Source organism: Papaver somniferum, chromosome 8 (genome assembly GCF_003573695.1).
Source record: "Papaver somniferum cultivar HN1 chromosome 8, ASM357369v1, whole genome shotgun sequence".
NCBI classification, from domain to species: domain Eukaryota; kingdom Viridiplantae; phylum Streptophyta; class Magnoliopsida; order Ranunculales; family Papaveraceae; genus Papaver; species Papaver somniferum.
In genome coordinates this window covers 36,147,571-36,162,340 of record NC_039365.1, presented here as the reverse complement: position 1 = coordinate 36,162,340, position 14,770 = coordinate 36,147,571, and the positions used below count along the sequence as shown (strand labels likewise).

Sequence of the window (14,770 nt, the reverse complement as noted above, 5' to 3'; positions counted from 1 at the left end):
CAATATTAAAGAATTAAAATTTGGTTACCCTAATGAAAAGAAAAGGACTCTGAGCCCTTCAAACTAAACGGTTTGCAGCTGCACAATCCATGGCTGAACCTTCTGCATAAGACCTGATTCCTTTCTCTCTATGCACACCATATATTCATCACACTCCTTGGTGTTTTGTTATCGTCTTCTTGCATTTGAGATAAAGAGAAATGAAAGGTTGTAGTGCCATTTCTATTACACTACCTATTCTTGTTTCTCTTCTACTTTTCTTGTTTTCAATTGTCGAAACCTGCTCTGCATCCAAGAGGAATAGGGCTGCACAAAACCGATCCAACCCACCGACCCAACCCGCACCCGTCAAAAAATACCCACACCCGAACCAACCCGTTTAGGAGTGGGTCGACTATGGATCACAAAATCTGAACCCGTCACATGTTGGGTTGGGTGCGGGTAGCATCTTCCGTCACCCGACCCAACCCGCCCACCTCTTTTGTTTGTTTTTTTTTCCTTTTTCTTCCTTCTCCTTCGTTGTTTTTTCTTCGTAGTCCCCCAAACTCCAACAGAGAAACTCTAAACCCCAATCTCTTCTCCATTAAAATCATCTCTGTTTACCTCCGTTTCCGAACAGAGAAGATAGATTGATTGATTCACTTAAACCCTGAACAATTATAGATACGAATCAAAACCGATTAGGGTTTACAGGAAGGATTCGAGTTGGTGATTGAGATCAAGGAACCGAGTGACCGTTCCTGCCAATCAAGGAAAAATTGAGTGAATTGACTGAATCAGGAAGGTGTTAGTAAAATTGAGATTTTGATTGGGTTAAGATTTCTCATCGATTGAAGAAGAGCAAATCAGTGAGAAATAAAGGTTAGGGCGGTAATGTTGTTGCAGACGGTAAATTCACCTGATTTTGTTTCTGGATTTCTTTTATTTTTGCTTTTCCTTTCATGGGTTTTGATTTTTTTGGTTGAATGATTGGTATGAGTTGTTAGGTAAGATTTTTTGGGGTTTTCTTGTACAGATTTTGTTTCTGTTGGGTTAGAATTGATTGCACGATCGTGTGATTCATGGGTTTGATTTGGCATTCGATTGAACAATTAAGATAATTCGGATCTTTAAGTTTTAGTATCGAAATTCCTATTTGGGTATTTTGACTATTTTCCATATAGGTGATGGTCATGGATCATAAATTTATACAGAAGTTTGTTTAAATTGTTCTGTAACAAGATTGTGTTTGTCAATTGGGGAAATAGTTCTCTCTCTTTGTTATGGTGTGAATCATAAGTACTATAGAGAAGAAGTTATAGTTTGATTCATGGGTTTGATTTGCAGACGCTTCTTCTCCGATTGTAGATGGTTAATGTTGCTTGTAATAAGTTATGGCGGATAACCCGCCACCCACCCGATCCAACCCGCCGTATTGTGGGTCGGGTGAAAACCGACCCATTATAATGGTGGGTTGGTTACGGGTGACAACTTCTGTTAGCCGCCATTAATGGGTTGGGTGGTGGGTGAGGCCAAAACCGACCCAAACCGATCCATGTGCAGCCCTAAAGAGGAATCCAAACACCACAAAGTTCATAAAAGCTTCATGTAGTTGCACAACATATCCTAAACTCTGCATAAAATCTCTCTCAATTTACTCCAACAAAATCAAGACTAATTACACCACGTTAACTTACATGGCTCTCTATGTGAGTCTGAAGAAAGCGGAGAAAACATCGAAAACTGTTACGAAGATTGCGCGACGCCAAGATATAAAGCCAAGTGATGCTATGGCGATTAAAGATTGTGTTGAAAACATTGGCGATTCGATCGATGAGTTGAGAGATTCTTTAAATGAAATGAAGAACTTGAATCAAACTGACTTTGATTTTAAATTGAGTAACATAAAGACTTGGGTTAGTGCTGCACTGACAGATGATGACACTTGTATGGAAGGATTAGGGGAAGAAGATGTTAAAGGTGATGCAAGGATTGTTATAAGGAAGAATGTTGTACAAACTGCTCAGTTAACTAGTAATGCTCTAGCCATTGTTAATGGCCTCAAATACAAACCGGAAAGATCACATCACTAGCTACTACTATTTGTTTATCCCTGGGTGCAAGGGACACCAGACAAATTTGAGTAAATTCAAGACCATTATTATAACATCATATTTTGTTTGAACCCAACGTAATAAAACAGCAGTAACTTTGTATTTCGCAGTTATGGGATTTTACCTTGAAAATTTTGTTTAGCCGGTGCCGATGATTTTGTACTTTAACCATGCCAGTGAATTCCGTACCACAAAATAAACATGGAGACAGCAATCTCCTAAACAGCTACAGACCCCTTGAATGTTCTCCGTAAACTCTGCTCAGGGTATTACTGTACGCCTGAATGATTCATCATGATTTTCAGAAAGGGACAATATCAAGAGATATTCACATGCCAAATAGCTCCCTTGATACACAGAATAGAAGTAGACAAGCAATAACACCAACAAAAACAAAACAAAAAAAAACTATACGGAAGAAGGTTTTAAAGTTTAGTATATCACCAATGCGTTGGATAGGAAAGCGATATATACATAGTTAAACTGACAAGTTCAGGATAAGAAAAGTTATACACAGGCTTGGACTAGAAAATCAAAACTAGTTCTCCAACTTCATACCATAAATGTGCGGTAGTCATATTACGGTCCAAAATATATATACTGTAAATAAGTTTTTGAAGAAAGTTTTGATCCATCCAAAAGAATTTGATAACCCAAGATTTAGGTCAGTTCTGCCATGTGAGTTCATCCTTCAGCACATGCTCCCATTCTGAAGAGGAAGGGCTATCATAACTTCCAACAGATACTCGTTTACCAAATTTGTCAGGTATGTATGACTGGATAACGGACTCGCCGGGGACACACAGACCACCAACATATGGAACATCCTTTATCCCTTGCAAGTTTGAGATTTCGTCTTCTGTTTCATCCACCACAACGAAAGGCCAGAGTTTGCTCCTCTTTGTGAATCCTTGTTCAACTACCTGGATCGGTTGAGCCTTTATCTCAACATTTGTACCACTAGCCCTGTCTGGGCTATATGTTCTTTTGGCAGTTTCAGTGTTGGCTACATTTTTGGTGTATTCTTGAGGTTGGTTTCCATCTGTACTCACGCAGCTTGAGTTATCAACCCGGCACTTCAGAATGTTGAGTCTGGCCATAACTGAGGCTTCGATATCATTTACCTGATCGTTAGTGTTCGCATTACTTGATTCCTTGGTTGTGGTCTTTGTATTCAAGCTATCCTTGACGCCCTGCAGTTGATTCCCCTCTGTGCTCATGGAACTTGAGTTGTCAACCCGGCACTTGAGAAGATGGAGCCTGGCCATAACTGAAGCTTCAACATCCTCTACCTGATTGTTAGTGTTTGTTTGACTTGTTTCCTGGGTAGTGGTTGCACTCAACTTATGTTTAGTAGGGGAAGACAATGCCTCGAAGCTGTTCTGATTACCAAGAATCTTTGAGCTCAAACGCTCCTCCACATTAATGGGTTTTTTCCCTGTCATACATGAGTCTGTTGCAAACATTCAGGGCATGCCAGACAAATTAAAAATGGTAAAGGGTACCAAGAACTAGGGTTTAGTGTAATTGATTCACCTTTCTCTTGCTGTTGCCTGTACTCCTTCTCAATCTTCATGCTCGCACATCTAGCATTATACTTCATGGAACACATTGCTGCTTCAGCCTCAAGCCATAAATTCTTGTATAATTGAACCCTTGAGAGTGATACCTCCTCCTCATCATCGTCGTCATCATCATCATCATCACCACCACCATCATCATCATCATCAAAATCATCTCTACTTTCCTTGAGATGCTTCTTTATGCGCTGCAGATTAAACAAAGGATTAAATCTCTATGCAGACTCTTTACATGGATTAATTTTAAGAAGTAAAATAGGAGAAGAATGACAAAGTAATGTCATCACTTAGACTATTACTCAAAAAACTACAGGGTGACTTCAAAATAATAACTTTTGTACCAGCAAAAAAAGATCAAAGTTACACCTGGATCATGTCATTATCTTTTGCAAGGCCAATGTCACCAAATTGGGAGACAAGTTCCTGGCACATAGTAGAGGACATCCCTCCCTTAACAACCGTCTGACTCTCACACTGATTCTGATGAGCACATGATTCTTTTGTTGTGACCTCAGAAATGCCACCAACGACTCCCTGCAATAGACATAACTAGAGTTGTCACTTGTAAGTAATAATAATAATCCTGTTCAAACGAATTTCGGACACCAACCCCGACGCTCCCGGACCTAAGGAGATTTTCCGGTGTTAAATCTGTGGCGTTGATGCACAAAAACATGGATTTCGGATAAATTCACCTCCTCTGAGGATCAACAGTCTCAAGAGGAATTTTCGAAAGTAAAAGAAACGAAACTCACCACCACAGTACTAGTTTGAGGAAAAAGCTTTTTGCTTAAGATGGCATAAGTTTACTACTATAGGATATTGCAAAATTAATCATACCTCGGCAGTGTTTCCAATAAATAGATGAAAAAAACATCTTATGGATTATTCAAAAGCAATTATCTTTTAAAATCACAAATTCTCTTCATGAAAGAAGCAACTAACTTGCATTCCCACAAAAAATAAGTTATCAGCTAATAATTTCAAGAAATTTGCTAAGATATCAAAAATAATATTATGTGATTTAGTTACTGTTGAACTGAACTATACAAGGGGGGAGTTCTCATCAAACGGTTTAATGTTTCAAGATGATCAAAAAGTTCTAAATAACTGCAAATAGATTAAGATAACATACCTTGCGGGTATCAGGTAAACTTTTGTCAGAACAAGAACCCATTGACTGCGGGAAACTCAATCCAGGCCCTGATCTCATTGTTCCAGGCTTCATCAAAGCACATGTATTAAGATTAACCGTTATACGCTGGAGAATCTCATGGTCCTGTTCCCTCAATGTACTTACACAGCTCGAGCAAGAAGCCAATAACAGCTCAGACAGATTATGCATTGCATTAATCAGTAGACCAGCATCTAGTTCGAGTACCCGTTGCTTACTGGCTGAAGTATCAGATCCTTCTCCAACTGGATCTGCAGTGTCCAGACCTCTTCCAACAGTAACTTTCTCTTCTGCTTTACTTGCCACGAAACCTTCCTCGTTGCGTTCTTTGGACCCATAAGAAAGCTGAACACCGTTCCTGTCCCTCGCTTTCAAAGTTAGACCTTGCAGGGATGATGAAATATTACCATTTGCTTCTTGCTCATTTTCCTTAGAGATTCGGTTACCATTTTCTGATTTTGATACCGATGCAGTGTCATCACCATCATTGATGGGGAAAATCTGAGGATCTTGAACTTCCTTGCCTGTAAATGGAAAAGAACGAAAAGCAGGAGCTCCTTTCCAACAAGGTGAATCTACAGGAGGATTTAAACGGTCAAATGTATCCGATGAACTTTCAACAGAAGCTACAGTAGGTTTAACAGTCGAAGCATCATTAAAATTGACTTGGTTTTCATGCTCCCCATTAAAAAATTGGTTCCAGGAATTCTCCAGAATGGGACCACCATTTGACATGATATCTTTTTGCAGAATTGAAGAGTTCATTAAAGTGTGGTTAGTTCTGTCCATCTCATCTTTCACACTGCTGGCATCAGCAATACTTTCTTTGAGATCAACACTAAGCTGAATAAGGGGATCCTTTCTGTAAGCGCTGGAGGGAGTATAGTCTCTAGGATCTTCAGAGTTAAAACACGTGTTTCCAGCTCTTTCAATAGGATTCACATTTGCGGACTTAGCTGACTTGTTAGGTGCTGAAAAAATTGTCCCCACAGCTGAAGATGTTGGACCCACGGTGGAATATGCACTTGATGAATAAAATTGTGGATCATCTAAAGATGAGAAGCTCTGGTTGAAGGGACTACTGTTTGCACTTAGCTGACTCCATGGTTTCGTGGTAGATATTGTAAACGGGTCCACTGGGAAAGGTGGTTCTGAAATTTCTGCAAAGAAAGCAGAGGAGCTGAATAATGAGTGTCTTGGCATGTTAGAAATGGATGTCCTGGCACTCTCCTCCGCCGATGATTCAAATTTAGCACTTAGCGAATTTATACCATATTCTCCTGGCAACAGCTCAACTGTTTTTCCAAGTGAAACTCCAGAAGCTTCCCCACAAGCAGCAGTCCAACCATCAGCAAGAGGAGTTTCTACAACAACAAAAAAGAGAACATATAAAAACCATGGTTACTGGGCATTGGCTTCAGGGAACTAATCTCTTGGCTTCCAAGAGGCTTAAAATTTTAGAAAGCTAGGCTAAGTTCATTATTTGGGCCAACACATCAGAGATTAATAATGCCTTATTGTCCAGGCTGATACTAGATGTAACCAATAATTTTCACGAGCCCTTTTGTGGAAGAGGATTTGCCTTACGGGATACAACATCTAAGTATCTAACTATGGCAAGATGACACGCCTAGTCCAGCCATCCATTGTCAAAGGGAAGTTGTGAAATGAAAGATAACTTTTCGCAACTAACTTTAAGCAACTCGGAACTTCAGGATGATGATATCCACAGAAGATAATTCACCAGAAAACTAAAATGCATGTCTCTAAGAGCTCATAAATGATACTAACATGGTAGATCAAAACATCCAACACCATTGAAATAATGTGTTTTAGAAGAACTAGAAACGCTAACTTCATCCCCACATCTAAAATATTTAAGCATTAACTCTTGGAACTTATATTTGGTATGCATTACGATACATTGATTTTGAGAAGGCAAGTCTCTCTCCAAGAGATTAAAGAAGATGATATCCTTCCTTGTACCCTCTACTTCTCCATGTACTGTACTGTGCATGCATGCATTGTAGTGAAACTTATACAGACCGCTGAAAGTTAAAAGCAAAATCTAAAGAAAAATCAACCCTATCATCCTTCTATTAAGCCTATTGAGTCCACATAAAATGACCTTACATCACCCCTTCTTATCAAAAAAAAAAAATACATTACTTCTGAAGGTAATAACATTCCATGCTCTCTTTTAAATCCCATCTATTCTCCAAACCAATCAGTCTCGGGGGATAATTTTATACAGCAAGTCAGCAACATGTTGCTTTGTTACTCTTCCTTGTTAGATTATGTAACAACGTGCTTCTGGTTCTAAAGTGCACAAGAAATTTACCATGATTTCAACATAATCCATACGATAAAAAGCATGATTTAGCACTATAGTCTCTAGCGAGCAAAGACAGCAAAGAAAGAATTTCAGAAAGTCAAGAATGGAATTGTTACAGGTTGTTCAATGTGTCTAAGTATATCTAAAAGCTAGGAATCATATGCATGATAATCATTATGGTCCACTGAAACTAAATACAGACTATTAATCCTCACAAAAGTAGGGAGGCAACCCAAAATGATAACCAGAAGTTGTGTACAAATGCGAACATTGCAATGTTGAATACACATCGCTAGCTTAACATTCATGCACAACCTAAAAGACTAAAACATGCAGATGAAATAGTCTCCAAAGAAAATTCACAAAAAACAACAATAAACCAAAATATCTCGGGCACTGAGGAAAAGAAATACCTTCGAAAGGCGAATTTTTGGAAGTTGACGAACCAGTTAGAACCTTATCCGTCCAGCTAAAATTCCCATCATGTTCCTTCCTACTACCGTGATCCTCCCACTCACCAGCCCTATTCCAAAATCCCCCCCAAGTAGGTGTACCATAATCTAAACCAGAAACATTTGGAGTATAGTGGACCGGTTTCGACATTTCAGGCGGAGCAGCAGGAGCACCAGACATTGTTATAATATCAGAACCATCAGGTTTCCTAATGACTACTGATGGGCTACTTTTTTTGTCACGAATTCCTGCCAAAGGATAACGAGGCTGAAAGTATGGTTCCAATCCTTCCCTAATAAGATTTTTACTAGCTACTTTATCCGACCGATGAACATGAGTAAAACTATTGCATGTAGCAGTATTAGCAACAGAAGTAGCATTTGGGCTTACAATTGGAACAAAAGTATTACCATTACCACCACCACCTAGGTTGCCAACAGTTTGAGAATCAAAATAGTAGGGTTTATTATGTTGCCCATAACTGTAATTCTGGTTGTTGTTGTTGGAAGTAGGAGTACTGGTTGAAGGAACATAACCAGTGAGAGATCCAATTTCAAGATTAGGGTTTGTAATTGATTCAGATAAGGTTGTTGTAGCAGTAGTAGGAGGATGCAAATGAAGCCAGTTATTATTTCCATGAGAAGATGATGGGTATGATAAATAAGCAAAAGCTTCTTGATCTAATCCATAAGATTTATTATGATTTGATAAATCAATTGTAAATGGTGGAGCTAAAGGGGATAAATTTGAAGTCGTCGGAGAAGTCATTCCTCCTGCTGCTCCTCCACCACCACCAACACCAACACCACTATAATCCAGTGAACCAAGACCCATCATTTTGGTGCAAGAAGTAAGCGATTCAGACTTTGATCATCATCGAAAAACAAAAACAAACATGACAACAAACAAAAAGTACAAATCAAATCGAAAAATTTAGTAATCGAAGCCCTAAATGGAAATCAAAATCGAAATGGAAAATGAATTTCTTGGTTCGAAACGTACCTGTGAAGCGAAAGAGCTAGGATTTGTCTCTCTTGACTCTGGGAAGGAGACGTAGAGCCCTAGGTTGAGTGATTAGTGATCAGTGTTTATGTGTGTATGAGTCTGGATGGGTTGTGTTTTACAACAGCTTGTGCGCTTTTCATAGACTTTACAAGTTCAAGTGGGCCCACATGGTACTTCTGTGATTCCAATTTTGTGCACACTCTTAACTCTTAAGTAAAGTGTTTATTTCACTTCTTTTTTTTTAATTCGATTGGTTAAATAGATAACGAACTGTCATGTACGCATTACAAGAGGCCAACAGGAAGTTTTCGAAGTAGCAATTTCTTTTTAAGCGCACAGATAGGAACTTTTCATTAAAAAGAAGACCACTACAAGAGACCCTCGCATTTGATTCTTGATTCAAGACATTAACTAACAGACTTGGAGATAGAGCTGTCAATAGGCCTGTCAATGGAAGAATATCCGTCGGATATTTAGAAATCCGATATCCGACATGTTAAGCACTACCGGATATTCGATATCCGATAATATCCTATAGGATATCAAAATCAGATATCGATTCCGATAGGCTAAGCTATCGGATATCCGATAAATATCCGATAATATTCGGTTATAACAAAAAAGCTAAAAAACCCTTGTAAAACATTTTCATAATTGACACTTATGGGATATTTATCCGACAATATCCGATAATATCCGATACTAGACTCGAAATTAGGATAAATTACAAATAAGTTCCTATACTATCGGATATCGGATATTAACATTTCGGATGGGGTCTAATCCGTTTCCGATATGTTAAGGAAGAAATATCCGATAAAATATCCGATTTGATATCTGATATCCGATAAAACGGATAAAATCCTATAGGATCTCGAATACTCGGAAACGGATACCGGATATCGGACAAATATTGACAGGCCTAGCTGTCAACGGGGAAAGCTAGGGTCAACCTGGTCCTAGCTTGCCAAGTCATGGACGGGTTAGGGTCAGTCCTAGCCCTAGTACTATTCATATACAAGCCTAAAACCCCAACCCTAATCCTAGGCGGGTTGACTCTGGCGGGTTGCGGGTTGGCTTGTCGTTGTTAATGAGTTTAATTAATTTAGAATCTAGATTTAAAAAACGGAAAAAAAAAACCCGTTGTTAACGAGAAACGAACCTATTTGATACCATGCTGATCACTGGCCTACGAGAGCACGGTTTCTTGTTCCTCGTTAATTAGATATATATTCTTGTGTTTACTGAACTTGATGTTTCCACAAAATAAAAACCCAACAGCACATCGCGTTTCTCATTTCTTTTTCACATCACCTTCTATTTCCTTTTCTTACTGTGTTTTTCGTCTAAATTTTGTTCTTCTTTTATTGTTGGCTTTCTTCGTTTAAATAAAAACAAACCAATTCAACATCCTAACTCAAAATCATTCAAGATTTTAGTCTCTTCCCTTTTTTCTCTCTTCCTAGATCTTGATGGATATTATTACATATATGGTGTAGTGATAATGAATCAAGATCTTGATGGATATTTTAATTTTGATTTGATCTTTCGGTTTTATTCATATGGGTTTGATATTTTTGTAATATGTATGTAAATGATTATGGATATGCTCATGAATTTTATTTGATTAATATGTTAATTGTATATATATGGTTGTAAAAACAAAATTCCTTTTAGATCTTATCTGGACTATTGTATAAATCTGAGTGTGATTGTCTTAGTTATTAATCATATTAAATATTCAAAGAGTAAATTAGATGAAATACACTTGTCTGATTTAGGGAAACCAACGTTATACTTTTCCTAAAATCAAAAAAATAACTAATCCTAACTAAACGACGGGTTGGTGGGAAACCCGCGAGTTAACCCTAACCCGATTTGTTTTCTAGTAGGATCAGATATAACAACCCTAATGCGGCCTGTTTATCCAACAAGCCAAGCCGGACCGGGTTAAAACAAGCCGGGTTAGGGTCAGCCTGCAAGCCGGGTCAAGAATTGACAGCTCTACTTGGAGGGCATTCCCACCAAACTTGAAACCTAATACTAGCTGCTTGGTTGCAGATCCCTCTTTGAAATTGAACACACAACGACTAAGAGAGTTTAAGATACTCTGACATTCATTTAACAGACAGTAATCTTCCCACGGAGCATCCTTCAAGTTACTTTAAAAGCTTTAACTACCGCCAGATTATCACCTTCAATTATAACATTTGTAAGACCAAGATCTTTAATCAACTTCAATGCGGTCAGCATCACCATAACTTCTTCTTGAGCTATATTTCTTGACTTGGATGAATGTCATTGCCCCAATGAATCTCCCTGCATTATCACGCAAGATGAACCAAAGCGAGTATTAAAGAAATATTTTTTCACAGACGCATCTATATTTAGTTTTAGTTTAATCCAGTTAGGTGGGGGGCATTGCCATATACCTTTTTCCATTCTAGGTTGATTAACTACATTGGCATAATTACTTCCCATATAAACGCATGAATTCCTAATATTTTTTATGACCTTTAGAGGGCAATATCGAAGCAACAATTTGAAAGTACGTTGTTCATTTTTTTTTAATCAAGATCGAAAGTAATGACTACACAAGTGCATATCATTTTCATTCAATATAATTTTCTTATGCTTAAAAAAATACACAATAAGAATCATAGTTTTTATTTTAAAATTAGGAAGTCGTGTAAATATTTCTTTGACAGATTATACGAAATCAAACCTTACTTGTCCCCGATTTCCAGAGATGATGGCGGGTGAATTTTGATAGAAATTATAACTCTTATATTTTTCGATATAAACATTCTCGCAGTATCGTATGAAAAAAATGGTGAGCTTGGTTGAAATCTTATAAAGTACCAAAAAGCAATCACAGTTAACGCTTTCTCAAAGGACAGAGAAGCAAAATGAATTCGAAAAGTTTTCAGTGCGCTCACATGCATGCATTGTAGGTTGGCATAGGATTGAGAAATACACTTCGTGCTCACGGAGGCGAGGCGAATGTAGCTAGTATGTTGATATACGCGAGGGGATGCACAAAAATATATATATTTATAATAAGGAAACCGGACATGGAATTGTTGATAGGTTTATATGGGTCATGAGTACTGCATATAGAAATCTTATTTATTCCAATTGAAGGTGTTTTTCATATCATTTACAAGTTCAAGTGGGCCTACATGGTATTTATCGGAATCCAATTTTGTGCATACATTTTCATTTGACTGAGTAAGTAGTTAGGGCAAGTCCAATAAGGTGAACAAATAAGCAAGGTGGATAGTTAAGCAGATAAACAGAAATAATGATTTTCTTATGGGAGTCATTCAAACAAATATCTTCTATTATCGAAGAATTTTTTTTGTATCTTGAACTAAACCTTTCTTCTCACACACATTTACGGATGAGATCTTCTGGTGAATAAAACTCTTCTGGTTACCCTACTTCAGCAGTACCTCCTACACAATTTAATTACTTTGGGACTACACACGTTAATCTGTTAGAGCACTACTCTGTAGAACTCACAAGCGTTGCTATCTCAAGCTTGTTTGTCAAGTTTAGTTCCCAAAACTATATGTCTTGATTTCTAGTCTACTTATAGCTAAGTCTTGGATTAGGATAGAAAGTGTAGTTGAGCATTAGACTTCACGGCGTTCATCAATTTAAAACAAAGAACTACTAAGGGGAGATTGTGGAACTTCATCAACAAAAGGTGTGTGGAGACTTGAACTCATCTATCACTCAAAAGTCTATCTACTCTATCTCCTATTTGAGACGAAAGTTGTATATCTATATAGACTTCAATTATGCACATTTGATATTTCGAGTTGAGTTTAACTCGCTTACATATTTCTCGAAATATGCGTTGGTAAGTTTTTGCTTTAACCAAGTTCATCTTATATTCTTGACGAAAGTCAAAAGATGATCATGTGAAAATCTCCTTGTAACATCTTATATGATTTGCGTGAGACAGTCATTTGATGTAGACTCGGCATGTTTCGTATTGATCATTCAATCACTTGAAAATTGCTTTGAAGCTAATAGTTTGTGTGAGACATCTGTTGTCGTCTTCCAAGAATGTTTCAACGGTTGAAATGAGAGTTTAAAACAATTGTATATAAGTATAGTATGCGTACTTGCATATATGTAGTCCAAGTCCGGGAACCATAGTATGCATACCCGTATACGTACTGGTTGGTTTAGTGAAAGTCCGGGAACCTTGTATGCATACCGTTACGCGTACTGGCGTGAGGTTTGGGTCATGGAATTTCTGCTGAGTTTGGAAGGTATGCGTACACATTCGCATGTTGGCGAACCCAAACTTAGTCCGGGTAATTAGGTTTGTGTACCCTTATGCATACCTGAGTAAGTTAAGTTCTAAAATCGGTTTGCTCATGAACTAATGAATTTATATATTAAGGAATGCAATCTTTTGAAAACCGTGGCTATAATGTTCATGACTTTATTCGAGTGAATCAAAATCGATTTTGCTTTAATTGTGTCTTTTATACTTCTATGAGAATATAAACAATTGAACAACTCTAGAACTAGTTTCATTTGAGTCATTTGAAATAGTTATGGTTAAGATGAATGAGGTTGATATGAAATTGTTCATATGTCTAACTTCGGTTAACTATTATTAAGCCAACAAAGGTGTACACGTTTAGGTACGCTTTCTCATGTCTAAATGAAGTCACTTTTCATTTGTGTGTAACAACCTAAGTTCGACCTAACGGTTGAAGGATATTAGCTTGAGTCTAATCAGGTTTTCATCTAACGGTGAATATTGAATGCTTTGTTACCAAGGTAACATTGATTGCAAACCCTGATTTGAAGATTGTATAAAGGATAACTCTAGCAACTGAGAAACCTAATCCCCACACCTCTGATATTAGTTGCGACTAGAGTCTGTTAGAACACTGCTCGGTCGAACTCGCATGTGTTTTTATCTCAAGCATGTTTGTCAATGTTAGTAATCAAAACTATAAGTCTTGATTTCTAGCCTATTTATAGATGTCTCGTACTAGGACATAGATAGTGTAGTTGAGCTTAGATTTCACTTAGTTCATCATTTGAAGACGAAGAACTACTAAGGGGATCTTGTGGAACTTCTTCGACAAAAGGTATGTGGAGAATTGAACTCATCTATCACTTGGAAAGTCTATTTCTACTATCTCTTATATAAAGACATAAGTCGTGTTAAGATATAGTTTTATCTATACACATTTGAGATTTTGAGCTGAGTATATCTCGCTTACATATTTATCGAAATATGTGTTGGTAAGATTTCGCTTCGACCAAGTTCATCTTATATCATGAGAAAATTTCCGAGTAACATTTTACATGGTTTGTGTGATTCAATCATTTGATGTAGGCTTAGAATGTTTCGATAATGATTATTTCAATATCATGAAAATTGCTTTGATGCTAATAGTGTGTGAAAACGGCTATTGTCATTATAGAAGAATGTTTCAATGATTGAAATAAATATTTGAGAATGTAACCATGTTTGGATATAAGCATATATAGTGTGTTCACACATTAGTGTATAAATCTATAAACCGGGAGCCAAGTGTATGCATATGTGTGTATACGAAATTTATGAAGGAGACAGGTTTCGAAAACTTCCTCTGAGTTTAGTTTTTACAAACTCTTAACTAGTCACCTTAAGTATGCATACCCGTACGCATACTATCGGAAGTTTTCGAACCGAAAATTTCTGCTGAGTTTGGAAACTAAACAAACTCAAATCTGGTTGCTTAAGTACGCATACTTAAGCTGGTTACTTTGTCAAATCGGTCAGTTCATGTACTTAAACATCTAAATCATAAGGAATGCAATCTTTGCAAACCATGGCTATAATGTTCATGATTGATTCAAGTGAATCAAACCGATTTGGTTTCAATTGTGTTTTTTATAGCAATTGAACAACTCTTTAACTAGTTTCATTTGAGTCATTTGAACTAGTTATGGTTGATATAAATAAGGTTGATATGAGAGTAATCATATGGCTAACCTCGGTTAACTATTCGTGGACCAACATGGTTTACACGTTTAGGTACGGTTACATAAACCTAAATGAGGGTACATTTCATTTGTGTGTAAAAAGTTAAGTTCGATCTAACAGTTG

General features: G+C 37.3%; 2 protein-coding genes across 4 annotated transcripts; one reads left to right on the top strand and one right to left on the bottom strand.

Moving 5' to 3' along the window:
• The first annotated feature begins 1,471 nt into the window (after positions 1-1,471).
• LOC113302458 (21 kDa protein-like) lies at positions 1,472-2,164 on the top strand. Its single transcript, XM_026551368.1, has one exon. The coding sequence runs from the start codon at positions 1,677-1,679 to the stop codon at positions 2,070-2,072; it is 396 nt and encodes a 131-aa protein (XP_026407153.1). The 5' UTR covers positions 1,472-1,676; the 3' UTR covers positions 2,073-2,164.
• A 323-nt stretch (positions 2,165-2,487) lies between these two features.
• Positions 2,488-8,771, bottom strand: LOC113306516. Of its 3 annotated transcripts, XM_026555446.1 has the most exons (7): positions 8,638-8,770; positions 7,596-8,499; positions 6,119-6,211; positions 4,809-6,007; positions 4,040-4,207; positions 3,630-3,861; positions 2,488-3,546 (listed from the first exon to the last, which is right to left on the bottom strand). In XM_026555446.1, the coding sequence occupies exons 2-7, from the start codon at positions 8,470-8,472 to the stop codon at positions 2,759-2,761; spliced, it is 3,357 nt and encodes a 1,118-aa protein (XP_026411231.1). In that variant the 5' UTR covers positions 8,473-8,499; positions 8,638-8,770; the 3' UTR covers positions 2,488-2,758. The 3 variants fall into 3 exon arrangements, with proteins under 3 accessions (XP_026411231.1, XP_026411229.1, XP_026411230.1); XM_026555444.1 differs by having other exon boundaries at positions 4,809-6,211; positions 8,638-8,771; XM_026555445.1 differs by having other exon boundaries at positions 2,488-3,531; positions 4,809-6,211; positions 8,638-8,771.
• Positions 8,772-14,770: the final 5,999 nt, after the last annotated feature.